The sequence below is a fragment of the Heteronotia binoei genome, chromosome 3 (assembly GCF_032191835.1).
Source record: "Heteronotia binoei isolate CCM8104 ecotype False Entrance Well chromosome 3, APGP_CSIRO_Hbin_v1, whole genome shotgun sequence".
In the NCBI taxonomy this organism is placed as follows: domain Eukaryota; kingdom Metazoa; phylum Chordata; class Lepidosauria; order Squamata; family Gekkonidae; genus Heteronotia; species Heteronotia binoei.
The window spans coordinates 73,209,064-73,227,231 of NC_083225.1; the positions used below are offsets into that span (position 1 = coordinate 73,209,064).

The 18,168-nt window shown below is 41.4% G+C and overlaps 1 protein-coding gene across 2 annotated transcripts in view; it reads right to left on the reverse strand.

Moving 5' to 3' along the window:
- The window catches only part of RPS6KA3 (ribosomal protein S6 kinase A3), a 61,108-nt gene extending 48,031 nt beyond the window's left edge, over positions 1 to 13,077 (reverse strand). For both annotated transcript variants that reach the window (XM_060234053.1, XM_060234052.1), the window contains exon 1: positions 12,715 to 13,077. In XM_060234053.1, the coding sequence (XP_060090036.1) occupies positions 12,715 to 12,795 (81 nt within the window). In that variant the 5' untranslated portion in view covers positions 12,796 to 13,077. The remainder of the gene's footprint in view (positions 1 to 12,714) is intronic.
- Positions 13,078 to 18,168: the final 5,091 nt, after the last annotated feature.

Below are 18,168 nucleotides of genomic sequence, written 5' to 3' on the forward strand. Positions count from 1 at the left end.
TGTTCTTTTATTGGGTCACTTAATACTAACTGTGTCGTGCCTTCTATTGGTTCTCTCCCTTTAAAACTTCCTTTTTGCCAATTAAGACTATAGGATTTAGTAAAATCCTCAAGTTTGGTGTGTGAGTCTATCCTAAATCTCTTATTTGAATACATAAACGTTAATCCCTCGGGGACCAACCACCTATACGATACATCTTTTTTCTGTAAAGCAATGGCCAGCTGCATATACTCTTTCCTCCTGATTCTAATTGCCCATGGGATTTCTTTCATTATCTTTATTTTTGTCCCTTTTATAACCAACTGTTGATCTCTTCCTTCCCTCCATACTCTCTCCTTAATAATTTTACGGACAAATCTCAGGTGGACCTCTCTGTTAAGACCGTTATTTTTAGCATAAATGGTGTTAACTCTGCGAATCCAGTCAAATTCCTTCTCAATGTCAGCTTGATCCATTGATAACAGTTCCGCGAGGGCTTCTGTCATTAAATTAACCAAATTTTCATTCTTATCTTCTGGTATGTTTAAAAATCTAAGTACATAGTCTGCCTGATTCATTTCAAATTGTATAGATTTAACCTCAATTTTCCCCTGGTTATTTTCTATATTTTCCACTTTGTCTTCCATAAGTCTGAATTTACCTTCTATTGTCTTAGTCACATTAACCAATTCAGATATATCATCCTTAGTTTCATTAAATTTAAGATTAAGACTTTCTATTTTACCTACTACCTCTTCCATCTGTTTTGTAAGTGTCTCCTTCAGTTGATTTACTACTTCTAAAAAATTTAATTGAATATCCTTTAATGCGTCCTGTGCCAGTGCCGACCCCACCGTCTTGGGTTGTCCTGGGGAAAATTTTGTTTTCCCTAGTTGTGACATTGTAGTTTGTTAACCTGAGTAACCTGAGTAATTTATCAATAACAATAAGTCACCTCCAGCACTTTAGCACTTTTAAAAAATATGACAAAGTTTCCCCTACTTCCCCTACTTAGTCTATGACCTAAGCACAGGACAATAAAGAGAGCCCTTTTAAATAATGTTGAATACACAGTACACAGTAATCTCTCTTCTATGCTATCTTGCAGCACCAATTATGCCTCACACCTGGGGATCTGTGGGAGTTAGTGACAGACCTATTCAATTTTCCCAGGCAGCTATGTATACACTATCAGCGTCTTTCCCTTCAGAAGCCAGGGGAAAAAAAAAAAAAAAAAAAGCACAAACAGCTGTTTGGGTCTTCCGATTCTTCCGACTCCGGTCTCCCGTCCTTTACCATGCGTCAAATACGTCAGCACGCCTAACGTCCTTACGTCCTGTGTCCGCTTAACCCTCCATACGCCGGCCAGCTCTCCGGGAAAGAGCCAAAGGCGATGAATAATAGTGAAAAATAAACCGAAAGTTCAAGTCTTTCTTTCCTCTGCCTTCGTCAATGCGCTTTGGTTCCTTTTCCAGCCACCATCACCCTGTCTTCTTCCTGTCGGTCCCCTCTTTGAACCTCTGCGTTTCGACCTCCGCCTCCGCCCGCAGTCAAACCGCGCGTCGTTCCCTCGGCTCGGCCCTCTATATCTTCCGTTTCTTCCCGGCTCGGTCACTACTCCGATAATTCCGAGTTCAGAGTATTCACACACTCGTCGGTCCGAGTACAGGAGTCAGTAAGGAAAGGAAAGGAAACAGATAAAAAGTTCTCTTTCACCGCCGCTTCGTCTCAACCGCCGACCACGGTCACCTCCCTTCGTCCGGTGGCTGGAGCTAATTCGCCGATAGGCGCTTTCGACCTCAGAGTAAAGAAAAGAGGTAGAACACTTGGGGAAACTCCTCCCGGGTCTCCCCACTATTCCCCTCGCTCTTCCTGCCTGTCTTCCTCCTCGACTGGAGGATTTTGCGACCCCACAGGGCCCCTAAAAAGGTCGAAATTGCAGTTCGTCCTGAGGAGCTTTCTCAGAACGCGACTACTTTTTTGTAGAAAAAGCCCAGCAGGAACTCTTTTGCATATTAGGCCACACACCCCTGATGCCAAGCCAGCTGAAACTGCATTCCTGTGCGTTCCTGCTTAAAAAAAAGCCCTGAATACATTAAATAACAATTAGCACCTACAGCCCTATATAAATGACATGCATAAAGAAAAGGCAAGTCACAGAGATAAAGCTAACCCTATTAATGGTCATCTGCCTAAACTAGCAGGCCGAGTGGTCCCCTTATTACTTTATGCCGATGATACTACCATCCTCTTGCACAAGTGTGGGCCTGCAAAGATATTTGAATGCCTTCTATGACTACTGTAATTGTAATTCACTCTCTATCAATTATGCCAAATCTAAAGTAGTTGTCTTTTCAAATTGCTGGCGCCCACAGAGATGGTTTATTGGCAACTCAACAATTGAGCAAACAAAATTTTTTAAATACTTGGGGATCATTTTTAATCACAAATTAAGCTGGGTTTCACATCGTAACACCACCGTTAACTTGGCTAAATGTTCAGTTGCTCAAGTTAAACAGGTTTTTTTTGCAAGGGGCAACCAATTAGTTCCGGCAGCAATTAAGGTGTTCATAGCTAAAACACTAGCCCAAATTCTCTATGGTATCCCTATATGGATATCAGCATTTACCAGTAATGTGGAGGGCATTCAAGTCTCATTCTTTAGACAAATTCTTGGTATGCCAAAATGTGTGTCCTTCTTTGCTCTCTGCTCTGAAATGGGTCAGTCTTTAGTGGAGACAAAAGCCTGGATTGCAGTGTTTAAATTCTGGCTCAAAATTCACTTTAGAACAGATCCTAACAGCCTTCTTGATTGTATGAAAAGAGACCCATATATTTCATCCTGGTCAGCAGTTCTTATGTCCAAGCTTAACCAGTTGGGGTTAGAGGCTGATGATTTTTTTACTTCTGATGAGTCATATCTTCAGATGTATTAAATTGAGACTGCTGGAGTTGGAGGAAACGAAACTACATCCAACAGACCCTTATATTTGCTCCCTAGCTTCCTTAGGTCTTTATGCTTTCTGCGGCAAAATGCCCCATTATCTATCAGACTTAACCATTCCAAGTCATCACAGGGCATTTATGTTGGCTAGACTAAATGCGTTTCCCTCCAAAGTTTTACAAGGGAGATATAGAGTCCCTTTAGGCAACAGACTTTGTTCTTGTGGAGCGAATATTCCCAACTCAATTCAGCATATATTGCTTGATTGTTCCTTTTATCATAATCTCCGTAAAGATTTATTTTGCAAGCTTTCTTTCTCCTCAGATTTGTCTATTCTGTCACCCTGTTATTATTTATTGAACGATTCTGAGGGGAAGGTTAGCGAGGCTGTGGCAAAATTTTTGGTTGACATCCTTAAATTTAAATCTGACCATGTATGAATGCATCTGTAAGATCAGTTTCATTTTGATTTTATCTCCAATGTTTAAATTTTTATATTCCGTGTATTTTTATTTGCAACTGTTATGCCATCTAAGGTTTGGTATGGTATATAAATGACATGCATAAGGAAAAGGCAAGTCACAGAGATGAAGCTAGTCCTGAGCCATTGCTTTAACTTAGCAGCAGCACTGCAAACCTCTCTAAACATTAGGAATGTGCTATGGATTCCTGCTGAAGAAAAAGAAGGATCTAGTATAAAGTTAAAGGTTTTGCTTTCTTATTTGCCTTAGATCTTTTTGTAATTTCTGCATCTTGCTATATTCTAAGATGTAGATAGCTGCCATCTTGGAACTAACATTTTCCCTGTGAGCAACCACTTTTAGAGTTTTAATATCAAACATTATTTCCATTCTCAGATCTCACACTAAGAATCCACAAATACACTGATATCTCTGCATACCAGTTGAAAGCGCATCTCCTGCAAAACCTTGTTCCTCTCCAAAACACAGGGCTGCCAGCTCTAGGTTGGAAAATACTTGGAGATTTGGGAGATAGAACCTGGGGATGGCCGGGTTTGGGGACCGAGATTAGTGGAGTATAATGCCATAGAGTCTACCTTCCAAAGTGACCATATTCTCCAGGTGAACTTATTTCTATTGTCTGGTGATCAACAGTAATCGCAGATCTCCAGCTACCACCTGGAGGCTAAAAAGGTTATTTTAAAAGGGGGGGGGGGTAACGGCCCTGTGCAAGCACCAGTTGTTTCCGACTATGGGGTAATGTCACATCATGACGTTTTCATAGCAGACTTTTTACGGGGTGGTTTGCCATTGCCTTCCCCAGTCATCTACACTTTCCCCCCAGCAAGCTGGGTACTCATTTGACCGACCTCAGAAGGATGGAAGGCTGAGTCAGCCTTGAGCTAGCTACCTAAAACCCAGCTTCCACAGGGATCGAACTCAGGTCATGAGCAGAGAGCTCTGACTGTAGTACTGCATCTTTATCATTCTGCACACAGGGCTGCCTACCTGGAGGCTAGCAACCCTAAATCAGATCCCCCAACCACTGGGAATGGGACAGGTAACAGGAAACAAATTCACTACTAAAGGCCACGAGTGAGGCATACATTACAAAAGATCAGGAATGCTTTCATTTAGTTTGAAATGAAAATAATTGTCTGGTGATCAACAGTAATTGCAGATCTCCAGCTACCACCTGGAGGCTAAAAAGGTTATTTTAAAAGAGGGGGAAAAGTCCAGAAAAGGGCAACTAGAATGATTAAAGGGCTGGAGCACTTTCCCTATGAAGAAAGGTTGAAACGCTTGGGACTCTTTAGCTTGGAGAAACGTCGACTGCGGGGTGACATGATAGAGGTTTACAAGATAATGCATGGGATGGAGAAAGTAGAGAAAGAAGTACTTTTCTCCCTTTCTCACAATACAAGAACTCGTGGGCATTCAATGAAATTGCTGAGCAGACAGGTTAAAACGGATAAAAGGAAGTACTTCTTCACCCAAAGGGTGATTAACTTGTGGAATTCACTGCCACAGGAGGTGGTGGCGGCCACAAGTATAGCCAGCTTCAAGAGGGGTTTAGATAAAAATATGGAGCACAGGTCCATCAGTGGCTATTAGCCACAGTGTGTGTGTATATATAAAATTTTTTGCCACTGTGTGACACAGAGTGTTGGACTGGATGGGCCGTTGGCCTGATCCAACATGGCTTCTCTTATGTTATTATAATTTTTTAAACTGAGGTTTTCTTTTTTTAAAAAACCCAGATATTATTGGCTGCCTATTATGTGACATGCAGTATTTCCTGACCAAGCATGTAGCTTAAAAAACAAAACATGCAACACACAATTATAGCACCAGTGTGTCCCATGCAGCCTAGCAAACCCTACCTAGGCTTCCAAGAGCATTTCAAATATTCCTCCTCCTTCTCTCAAGCAACTTCTACTTGCCTTAATTAGTCACTTCCTTCCTATGCATTATAACAGAGCCCCGTTGTGCAGAGTGTTAAAGCTGCAGTACTGCAGTCCTAAGCTCTGCTCACAACCTGAGTTCGATCCCTGGTGGAAGCTGGGTTTTCAGGTAGCCGGCTCGAGGTTGACTCAGCCTTCCATCCTTCTGAGGTTGGCAAAATGAGTACCCAGCTTGCTGGGAGAAAAGTGTAGATGACTGGGGAAGGCAATGGCAAACCACCCCGTAAAAAGTCTGTCACGAAAGCATTGTGAAAGCAACATCACTCCAGAGTCAGAAATGACTGGTGCTTGCACAGGGAACCTTTCCTTTTTCCGTCCTATGCATTGGCATGACTGTAATATTGTAGAAATTGGTCCTTAATCAGCCAGCTCATATTCCTTTATATACTTTTGGAGCAATTACTAATTTTTAAAAAATTTTCCATTGCTGAAGTTATATAATCATAATTATATGGAAAACTGCATATTTCAGTTATTTTTTGGCACTTTCTCTAAGTAAAACAAAGCAGAAATGCATCCAATTGTTATTTATTCTAGTTAATCAATATAAAATACCAGAATCTATGGAAATATTTATTATGAACAGCAGGATCAACATCTTGTACGTTTAAATTATTTTTCAATGAAAAACAGGTCTGACAAATATGTCATGAAAGATCCTGCACATCACATATCCAAGATAACACTAAAGTGGGAGCCTGCGATCTGAGCAATTACATTAACTTTTGTATACTATAATCATTTCAATGGGCTATAATTGTACTATGAGCAAGGGATACCTAAGAAAGAATAAACTACATATAGCTGATCTATAATTTTATCTTCTGACTTAGCTAGTGAATCAACTATGTAGTATGTAATGTACTATTTACTGAACGCTCTATCATGAATTGTGATTCACTAAATCCAGTCATTTATTTAGAACAACTTAAGTAATAAAATGACACACTACCAAGAACTACTCAACCCTCTGGCAACATGCCAAAGTATAGCCCTAAAATATATTTTAAAAATGCATAGTATAGACACACTGTGGTGTAGTAGTTAGTGTCAAACTAGGAGACCCAGGTGTGAAATTGCACTCTGCCATGTAAGCTTCCTAGGCCAGTCACAGGATTTTTGTGAGGATGAAATGGAGGAAAGTGGGTCAGTGTAAGCCACTTTTGGTCCCTATTGGAGAGAAAAGCCAGGTATAAATATCTAAATAAAAAGATGTTTATATCAGTCAATACTGCAAAATCCATCACCATAATGGAGTCAAGTTATAAAGAAGGTAAAGTTTAAAGGTTTAAAAGGCCAGTTAGTATTTAATACAACACTATTGTAAATACGGTCTATAGACGTTTCAGGTATAAAACCAATTTGGGAAAGCTAGTTCCAAATAGCTCTGCACAGCATTCAAAATGCACAAGTTCTCAGACATCAAAACCTCCGATAGAAAAAGTAAGTATAAACAGCTGAAAGTAATAATATTTAGAAGGCAACATGTTTTAGGGGTTTTTTTTTGAAAATTTGCTAGTAAAATGATGCTATAAAATACAAACGCTGGAGATGAAATTTATCCTGATACAGAATGCAAAGTATTCTATACAAAAAGCATACCTATCCATATTTCCCCTTACAGCCTTCTCCACAACCTTGCTTTAGAGGTCAGGGGAGTAGAACTTAGGATACAAAGTATCTAAGGATTTTGCTTTAGTGTCTTATCCCATTAACTTTGGATACAAAGTAGTGGGATACCACACTAAAGCAAAGACTTTGGAAACAGAATGGATGAATGCACTGCGTCCTTCTGCTTGTTAGTCCAATATTGACAGAATATCAATGTTTCAGTAAATTTATCTTCATGCTTATATTTTGGTTTAATGTAATTATTTGACTTTTTGAAAGACAGTCATCAGTCACAGAAGTTTTCCTACTTTTAGTTATTACATGTTATTACATGTTATACACAGCCATCAGATGTCTAAATGTTGTCCTTCTGGATCCTTTGGCAATTCACATCCATGTAGGTCTTTGATTCTGTGAACCCCCACAAGTTCCAGTCTCTTCACAACATGACCACATCATACAAGAAATACATTACCTTTGTTACATCACCAGTATTTTATTATATATTCATATGCATAGTATATTATATATACATATATATTATATATACATATATCTACATGGGGCTGCCCCTGTACCAAACGGGGAAAGTGCAGCTAGTGCAGAACGCAGCAGCCAGGCTACTAGTGGGACTTCCTCGGTGGGAACACGTGCGGCGTAGGCTGCAGGAACTGCACTGGCTGCCAATTGTATACTGGGTTCGTTACAAGGTGCTGGTTATCACCTATAAAGCCCTATATGGCTGAGGACCTGCCTACCTCAGGGACCGCCTCTCTCCATATGTTCCCCAGAGAGCACTGCGTTCCAGCTCACAAAATCTTTTGGAAATCCCTGGGCCTAAGGAGGCCAAACTTAAAACAACTAGGGAGCTGGCCTTCTCTATAAAAGCGCCCCATAAACAATAAATGCACTATCCTTTAGATACAAATAGCATTATTTGGCCAAAGGTAACTGGTGTAGTACTGGGAATAATACAGAGGGACAGGAGGACGTGCCAGAGGTATGGTGGAAACTGAGAATCAGAGTATCACTGATTGCCACAGCTCCCTTATCTTTACTGCACCTCAGAGAACAAGAAGCAGCATCACATAAGCAACTGCAAAACCTACAGGACCACTCAGTCCCCAATTAACTGTGCTTTTTCATATTCCAGAGTCAATAAATAGCAATGTAACAATGTTCATAAATACTCTGAGTCTCAGTCTCACTTCATAATGTCTGATAATGTGATTATAAAAATCACAGCATTTTAATATTACATGTAAATGTTATAATAGTAATTAAATATTTAATGAAAACCTATCACAACATCCAATTCATCCTTTTACCTATTTTTCCATCCATCCAGAAATCTATACATGTTAGGCTTTTGTTCTGTGTTTTATGAAACAAAGGAATTTTGTATTAGCATTAGCATATCATCTTTCCCCTCCTTTGGCTCTGTAACATATTCCATGTGCTGGGATAACAACCAAGTGATACTGCATATACCAGAATTGATTCAGTATGTACACATAACTTTAGTGACTATTTTCATGGACATCAAATCTGGGCACACATAACACTAGTCTTCTGGGTCCCAATAATCTCAGGGGGGAAATCCTATGTATCCAGAAACATTCACAAGTGAGACCCACTTTGTGAGGAACTTCCCTCACCAGCACTACCCCCCGTCCCTCAGACACTGTGTTCTGCTATCCTGAGTCTCCCCAGGCCTTAGAATAAGGGGGAGAGATAAGGGTATTTCACCCAGATCTGCCCTGCTCCCTCAGAAATGCTTCTGCCTCTGCTTCAGGCTCAACATCCCATTCACTCTTCCCTGGCCTCTTTATATGTGGCTTCTCCTGTCCTGTTGATTAGCTTCGGCAAAAAACCCTGGCCCTGGATGGGCCAAAATCTAGAAACAACAGAAGGGGGGAAAACCAACCTGAAAATCAAATTATGAAAATATAGGATTAAAAATCACATACATAGGATACAAACAAAAGCTCAGAACATAGTATACAGCAACAAATTGGCTTGTATGTACATAATGCTTTAATTTGTATTCTATGTATGTGGTTTTTAATCCTATATTTTTGTGCACTGTGCAATAAATAGTTGTGTTTTATATCATGTTTTAGCTGGGCCAAAACCTGGACTAGCAGTTGAAGCACCACCCTCTTCCAATGCCAGCTTCACACCAGTGTGCCCTACCCACACCTTTCATTGGCCCACTCTTGGGGAATCAACTGCTAGGCTGCTCTCAGATAATCAATCCCCCAAGTCCTGGTCTGGTGTGCCTCCTTTGTACCCATGCCATCCTGGTTGGGCAGACACTGTCTGCTACTGCTGGGCTTTAAGTGTCCATGAGGGACCCTTCTTACCCACACTGCTGTTATTCCTTCAATGCCACATGATGATATCATAGGCTGGTGCTGAAGGTTCTGTGACCGTGGAGAGAGGCACTGGGGGCTGCTTCCACTTGCAAAAACTGACATGTTTCACAGCTCCTGTCACAAGGATTCCATCATCATTGAGGGTTGCTGGAGGTACTGAGAAGGAGGAAGGGCCTTGCTGAGCCCTAATTTTGGAGGCAGTTCCAGGCATCATGAGGTTGTTGCCATGGAGGCAGAGTCAGGCAGTGAACCTGGGCAACTTTTTATTCAATCAATTAGTTTTACCCAGGGCTTTTTTTTTTCTGAAAAAGGAGGTGCTAAAACTCTGAAAAGAGAAATGAGGGAGAAACACACGGGTGCCCCTCATGAACATTTAAACATTTTTTTGAGAATTTTGTTTCCACAAAGAGGTTCCAAAACTCCATTCCGCCATGTTTCACCAGGAAAAAATCCCTGGTTTCACCACATTACTGTCAAAACTAAATCATTCTTAACAAGACAAAGAAAAATGTACCCCACCTTTCCACTACATAACTCTGCAGTCATCAAAATGTATCTTTAGAAATGAAAATGTATTCCAAGGGTCAATTTAAATGTAATAGTCCTCAGAGGAAGACTGTGGGGTAACATTCTGCATTTGGTATAAAAAGCAGTATTAAAAGTACCACTCTGCATTTAATATAATACCTAAAACCTTTTAAGCAGACACTGGAACAATTGCTTGCTCTCTGTCTGCACCAAGGCTAGATGTCTTTAGAAACAGCCTAGAGATACTGCTTACAAAGCAGTAGCTGATGCGTATTTCAAATATTATGCTTATTTTTTGAAGTTACAACATGCAGAAGCACTTTTTGGGAGCCTTAACAGCGGGGCTGTTCCATTTAAAGCAGTTTAGAGACAAGTGATGATTGCTGGGTTTTTTAATGTATATACCTCTGCCGCTAAATTTTAGCTAGTTTTAAACAAAGTTATTTCATAAATGTGTTATGACTGAGAAATAACACTGCTTTAAAAAAAAAACCTCTGCTAAACTAGAAAGAAATGAATACTCCAGTTTCCTGATTTAGCTGAGTCCGGAAGCTGGGTATGGCAAGTTTTCACAGTACTTCACTGTTAGCAGGAAGAGGAATCCAACTGATGAAGCATCTGAGGGTTTCTTAGAAATATGCTATAAAAGTAACTTATTGAGTCAGACTATCTAAATTCAAACCACAAGTACACTGATAAAATCAGATAAATTAGAAGCTGCCACTTAGAACAGGAGGAAGCAATTGATACAGATGGATCCTCATTCCCACAGTGAGATGCTCCTTTGTAGTGGAAGCAGGCTTCCTCTTTTTTTTTTATTTAAAAATAAGCCAGCTCTCATGTGCAAACAACTCCTCCTTCCAGGTTAGGATGTATGTGTGAGAAAGCTGGGATCCAGGCAAACCAAGAGGAAATGGAAGGAGGAGAAAGACACTCACTGTGAAAGTAACCAGACACCACTACAGCAGAACAAAAGCAGCAGAATTATTTAGCCCCACAGGCTCTACTCAATGGTCTGATGAAAGGACAACCCTTATACTCTCACACATCAAAACAAGATACTACTGGATCCAGGAAGATCACATATTTGGGTTGTGGAAGAGGGGTTTCAGTGGAATTTTCTTTTATTCCTCCTTTGGCAAAATTCAGAACAGAGGTAGAATATAAATAGGAAAGTTCCTTCAACCCCCCACCCCCCAATCTTTTTACCCACTAGCATTCACTATTTTTTTTTATCACTACCATTTTAAACTTAATTTCTTATCTAGAATTATTAGACAGCTTGCCCTGTCACTGAAAGCACATGGGACAGAGAAGACTGTTTGAAAGCCAACAGGAAATTCAATAGATGGCCTAAAAATAGATATTTTATTGCAAAGGAACTTCAGGAACAAAACCGAAAAGGAAATTGCTGAGTTGCAAATTGTTATAACACTCAAAACAAAGCAATCCCCAGGATTTAACAGAGATATCGGTTTCTTATCTCACTACATAGGCTAACTTCATTCAGTCCTCACTGATCCCCAGAAGATACCTACATCTACTTTATTTTATTTCTTAATTAGAATAGTAGATTGTAATGTAATGAATAGCAGAATGTAATGTAATTTGGAATGGCAGACTGGCATGTATTTCTCTGATATGGGGACACAGGTGGTAGCTCTACACATCCAATTCCCTCCCTTCAAAGAAAAAGGTGCTGTAAGGTCACCTCTATGCTTGAGAGGAGACACAGCATAATGGCAGGGTCTCAGTTAATTACTCTCTGCATTCTACAATTAAGGATACATCTGCCCATCAATCTTCAATTTTTACATTTGTTTCCTTAATAATGTTTCCCCCCAGAATTAAACCCTAACATATGGTAATAAACTAAGCTTGTTATTCTTGTTTGGCCCTTGAATCTGTTAAAAGTTCTTCATTATGCTGTAAGCTAATTTGCTGCTCACCCTCTACCTATAGGTAACTTCCATTCACTGTGGCCAAACAAGTGTATGTGGAAATGAAAGCTTATACCTCATATAAAACTCCGTTGATCTTAAAGGTGCCACTGGACTGGACTCAAACTTTATTAATGGTAGAGGGCGGCATTCCTCCTCTACCAAACACCTTGCTAAAGCCAGGCGAATGAAAACGGAACTCCCAAACCCTTTCCCCTCATTATGCTAGAGTTAAAATACTTTTCACCCTTACTTGCTTCAGAAGAAGAGAAGCATCTCTGTAAGGGGGGGGGGGGGGGATTAAAAGTCCCAGGAGCTAAGACTCAAGACCAGCACTATGTCAACATCATGCTCTGTACTAATCAAGTCGGAAGAGTTGCCACCTCATTTCCCCACTACTAATGTGTGTCAGAATCCCACACCATCACGTACTGAAAAGGACGAGAAACTACCCCTTGTGTCACCTCCTACCGACTTCCCGTAAAAAATAGGCTTTTAAAATTAAAAAGTCTTGCAGTGTGATGAACCCGCACTAAGTTAACTGAAATAGTTTGGGGAAAGGAAGAGCGCAGTGTGAGGGCTGGAAAGAGGCCCGAAAGTACGGGTAATCAAGAGAGAAAGGGAGGAAAAGAAAAGAGGAACTTCCTCTCCCCCTTTTCTACTGGGACGTTTTAAAAAGAGGAAGCAAGAGAGGGAGCGCCTCTGCCCGGCCCCATCGGTCCCGCCATGGAGATGAGGAGGACCTAGAAGGGATATCCCCCTTCTAGGTCAGCCTCCCCCAGCAAGCGCAGCCAAGCGAGGTCGGGGAAGCCTTTCCTTCCCTCCCGCCCTCGAGTGGCTTCAGGGCGACAGAGGGTGCTGAACTCCACACGCCTCTCCCCAGCCAGCCCTTGCCGGGGGGTTGCCTACCTCGGCGCTGTTGCTGCTGCTTTCCGCCGCGCTCTCCACAGCCATTTTCTGCCAGGGATCCGCCAGCTGCGCCAACGGCATCTTTCCTCTCGAACTTCAAGTCCGCCACCTACTAAAGCGAAGGGTCAGGACACTTCCTCCTCCTCCGCCACCTCCTCCCCGAAAGGGGAGGAGACTCCCGGGACGCGGCTGCCCAGAAAACGGGAAGGATGAAGCCAAAGTCTCCCCACGACTGGAGAAACAATTCAACAAGAAACTGCCGCCGCCGTCGCTAGCTAAGCTCAACCTCAGTTTCTGACTTGTCCCGCAAAGGCTATCGCGGCTCACTCCGCTTCCGCTCCCAACATGGCGGAGCCCGAGCCCTACCTGCCTGTCAAACCCGATGCTGACTGCGTCATTGCAGAAGGCGGGACGAGCCCACCCAATCAGCGGGGAGCTCAGGTAGTAAAGGGACGGAGTCACGGGTGCGGCGGAGGATGGGGGTGCGTTAATCTATCCAGTGTGACACGCGGGGGGAGAGAGGCTGAGATGCTCCGGCTACGTGAGTGTTCTATCACGGCCTCTTGAGTGCGGAAATAGAGTCTGACTGTACACTTGCAGGCGGGGACAGCCTGCCTCTGCCCATCTCTCGCGTCGTGGATTTACAGGATCGTTTAATGCGAGTGCTTCCCCCCCTTCTTTTCCTTCCCCCTTCCCGCTTTAAATTCTCTGGAATAATTACGAATTTCTTAGTTAGGTCAGCAGCGTGATACATACAGGAAGCAATTATTTGTGTCCTCAAGTGCTTAGAATTTTGTTATCGCTGCTTAAGATACTTAAATAAAACACAACTTAAAAAAAAACCCCTTCATTACTCAACTATATATCTGGACAGAAGATATCCACCTGTTTGTGATTCCTGATTATACGGTAAAGTGAGTGAAGTTATAACCCAAATCAAGAAGTGTCCTGGTGGGTCAGATGGGGAAGCTATCTAATCAAGTCTCCTGTTTCACACAGTGGTTAGCCACAGCCCTGTAGCTAGGGGCCACAGGGGGAGGGGGCCATGGGGTGAAAGCAGGAAGCGGGAGAGACTGGGGCCACCCTTTTTCCTCCTCCCCCCCCCCCGTGTGATTTAGAGCCAGTCAATAAGTTGATTGGCTCACCCTTTAAATGGCTCGGGACAGGCAGAGGTTCCTCTTGAGTGCCCCTCCTGTGCAGTTAAATTGCACTGGAGTGGAGGGAGAGGGTCGGCCCTGGGTTGGAAGCAATTTTCCCTCTAAGCTGCAAAGTCTTGTGAGCAAAAATTCTACTTTGTGAGCTACTGGCTTTAAAGCTGTGAGCTGCCGCATCAATTAGTGTGCTCTGGGGTCATCCTTCCTGAACTAAGACAAAAATGTGTGAGCTGGAGGCTAAAAATCTGTGCGCTAGCTCACACTAACTCAGCTTAGAGGGAACACTGGTTGGAAGGTGAGGGGCCCCAAAAAACTGTCAGGGGGCCAGGCCCCATGGATCCCTGGTTAGCTACTGGCCTGGTCAGCCAGTTGTCCTGGAGGGCCAGCAAATGGCATAGTGGCCAAAGCCTTCCCTTAAAGTGTATGGGGGAGCCCACTAGCCTACTGGGAAAAGTCCTGATGGGCATAAAAGCCTTTCTGGTCTTGTGAAGTAGTTGGGCTGAGAGTGTATGATTAACCCAAGGGGACTTAGCAGGCTTCCAAGACAGAGTGAGGATGCAGACTTGAGTCTCCCACTACACCACACTTTAACAGTGCAATTCTAAACAGAGTTACACCATTGCTTTGGATTACACTGTTAGGCAAGACAGTGGCATAACCCAACCTGAATCATGTCATGCCAAATCACATATTGTGGAAAGTGGACAACTGCTGCTCCTTTTTTTGCTGTTTCTCTGGTAATTTTGAAATGAGGGAAGGATTCAGCTCTTCTACCAACCTGTACTGTGCTTTAAAGCTCCTCTAGTGCTGTTTTACAAAGTTTGAGTCCAGTGGTGCCTTTAAGACCTATTTATTTATTTTATATTTATATCCTGCCCATTCTATGCAGACTCATGGCGGCTCAATGAATTTTTATTCAAAATACTTTAAGCTTTCATGTGCAAGTATCTGAAGAAGTGTGCTTACACACAAAAGCTTACACCTTGAATAAGACCTTGTTGGTTTTAAAGGTGCAAACAGGACTAAAACTTTGTTCTGTTGCTTCAGACTGATACTGGTGCCCACCTGAAGCTAGTGCTGCTTCATAATGGTTCAGCAGTAGCTAAGAATCAAGGTCCAATACATGCCATGGTAAAAGAGGGGAACCTCCACATTCAGAAGTACTAAACCTCTGAATCCCAGAGCCAGGAGGCAACCTAAGAGGAAGGTCTCAGCCTCTATGCCCTGCAGAGGAACTGGTTGGTCATTGTGTGAGACAGAATGCTGGACTAGATGGACTATTGGTCTGAGCCAGCCAAGGCTCTTCTTATTTTTATATATGTATCTTATAGTTGGCATATTTGGATCCCAGGTTATGGTTGGAAAGTACACAAAGCAGTGCCTTTTCTGAAGCCAAGTAGGTACAAGTCTTACTGTGCTGGAAGAGGAATATTATATAAACTGCCGTGAATTCTGTGGTACCTATAAGACCAACAAAGTTTAATCCTGTGTATAAGCTTTTGTGTTCATACATAGTACGTCAGATACATTGAAAAAGACTTTGCTAACTATTCCATGTTGTGGGAGTTAGTTGCCAAGAAGCTGATTGGAGTCAAGATGTATAAGAAACTGAGCAGTAAGTATAACTAAAATTGGATTAAAGCAGTTGGTAAAACCTGTGAATAGCAATAAATTAGGATCCAGACAATAAAAGAGTTAACAAACAGAACTGAGTGACTTAGCATTTGTAATGAGATAAGAATGTGATATCTCTGTTAAGCCCTGGGGGTTCCATTGTCCTGAGTGCTGTAATAACCTGTAATTCCGCAATCTCCCAATACAGTCTGTTTTTGAAATTCCTTTGCAATAAAACAGCTACAATTATTTTTATTTGCCTTTGAGTGCCCTGGGAGGTTGAAATGTTTTGTACAGATTTATCAGTTTGTAATTCTGATGTCAGATTTGTGTCCATTTTCTTGATGTCCATTAGGCATAGGGTTTGACCTGTTTGCCTTATGTAGAGAACTGAAGGGCATTGTTGGCATTTAATGGCATATACAATGTCAGAAGATAAGCAACTGAATGAGTCTGAGATGGTATAGTTGATGTAGTTAGGTCCAGTAATTGTGTTGTCTGGCATCTGGGTTTATTGCAAGCTCTGGTACCAGTGTACAAATTAGATGTTTTATTATTGTGGGTGAGGATCCAGTCTTTAGCTATACTTATTGCTTAGCTACTTATGCATCTTGACTCCTTAGTCTTTCCTAACAGCTAACCCCGTCCCTCAGCTATATGTAATAGTTGGTGATGTCTGTTTCAATATATCTGAAGATGTGTATGTACAGAAGCTTATACCAAGAATAAAACTTTGTTGGTCTTAAAGGTACCACTGGACTAAAATTTCGTTCCATTGCTTCAGACCAACACAGCTATCCACCTGAAGTTGTCATGAATTTTGTGACAGAAAAATTGAATGTAAAAATAATAAATGATTGATTATCCAGGGTTTTCTTAGAGAACTCCAAGAAGGCAGATAATTCCAAGAGACAGTTATTAGGGCTTAGGTTCATTATGCTTTCCAAACATGGGAATTTCTGATATTAAGTGGGGGGAGGTATCAATTGAAATAACATCTGAGAATGGCCATGTAAGTATCTAATTTACTTGTCAACACATAACTTTGGGTTACGGAAGCACAGTGGCCTTAATGTGTTGTAGCAGAAAATGAAAAATATACTATATTTTCAACCTTTTCAATTGCCAGTATTAAATGTGAACCCTGGTACTTACTGTGTGCTGCAATTTAAAAATGTATGTATTGCTCTTCAATATTACTGTAATCTGGAAAGTTTCAGCAAATGTATTTGCATTGAATCCATTGACTTCATTGTGCTATCTTCTGGTCACAAACCAGTTTATCTAGTTGTATTGGAAAAAATGGAATTTACTTGCAAATAAATGAGCAGAAGTGTTAAAAGTGCATTCTCCAACCATTTAGAATCTATGGCACTTGCTGTTGCAATTATTTTTCTTTGCTTGACCAAAGTGAAAAAGTTTTGAGAAGTTTAAGTATACTAAAGAATTTTTTGGGGGGAGGAGTTTTTTGTAGAAAAAGTTCAGCAGGAACTCATTTGCATATTAGGCCACACCCCTGACATCACCATTGTTTCACACAGGGCTTTTTTGTGGAAAAAGCCCAGCAGGTACTCATTTGCATATGTCATACCCCTGATGCAAAGTCAGCCAGAACTGCATTGCTGTGCATTCCTGCTAAAAAAACACAAAAAACCCCTGGGGGTAGGGTATGTAAAAAGAACAATCTTCTAATTGTTCGTGCTATTTTCTTCAGCATATGTGATTATTTGTCTCAATGCTCTTGAGGATCTATTATTCTGATGATAAATAGGAAGACACTCACATGGGATCTCTGCTATCAGCCTATTGTTTCAGCACGTGAGTGGCTTCCTATGATCTTGGCTTTCTGAAGTGTAAATGACATCCGCCAGGAATTTAGAGTTCATGCCACAGTGTTCTGATGTAATCTTGAGAATGTGGATGTGGGCGGGATTGTTCCAGCACACAAGCAGGAGTTCCAACAGAGTACTTCTGAATAAACAATGGTGCTGCACTACTCTTTCTCATTTTGGGAAAACACAGAGTACTATATTGAAGGGAACCCAGGCTTGCAATCTTAAATTACTCAAACCTTCAGAAGACACATGGGTTATCTGTTTTGTTTCTTCTGAGAGGAAAAAGACTGTTTTCCCGCCAACAAAACACTCTAGAAAGCTACTTAAGGTATCTAATTTTTCTCTCTCTCTCTCTAGAAGAAAAGTGAAATCCTTCTTATGGTATATAATGACACAGTTAAATGGTAAACTGGGGTTCCAGTGTATGTGTGTGGGGGGGAAGGGAATAGCTTAAACTGGAAGCTTTCCAAATCACATTCTTAGCCAATATGTTTATTAAAGATCTTTGATATTATTCACCTTGTTGTCTTTGGAGCATTTCTTGCGCTGCACTAACAAAGCATATTGTGATGTGCACATGATGTTTCCTCCTTTTGAATCTTAAAAAAAAAAATCAGGGCTATTAACTGTAAGATTTTAAATCAGTCTTCTCTAATAACTGATAGTGCTGTTTGATCCACATAATAGAAGGTCTCATGACCAATGGTGCCAAGGATTATAATTATAGTTTTGTGATAATATTTTGTAAGCATTTGAAAGCCAGAATTGCATTGGTAGTAGGGCTGCCAACTCCAAGTTGGGAAATTCCTGGAGATCTGGAGGTGGAGTTTGGGGATGGGAGGGAGATCAAA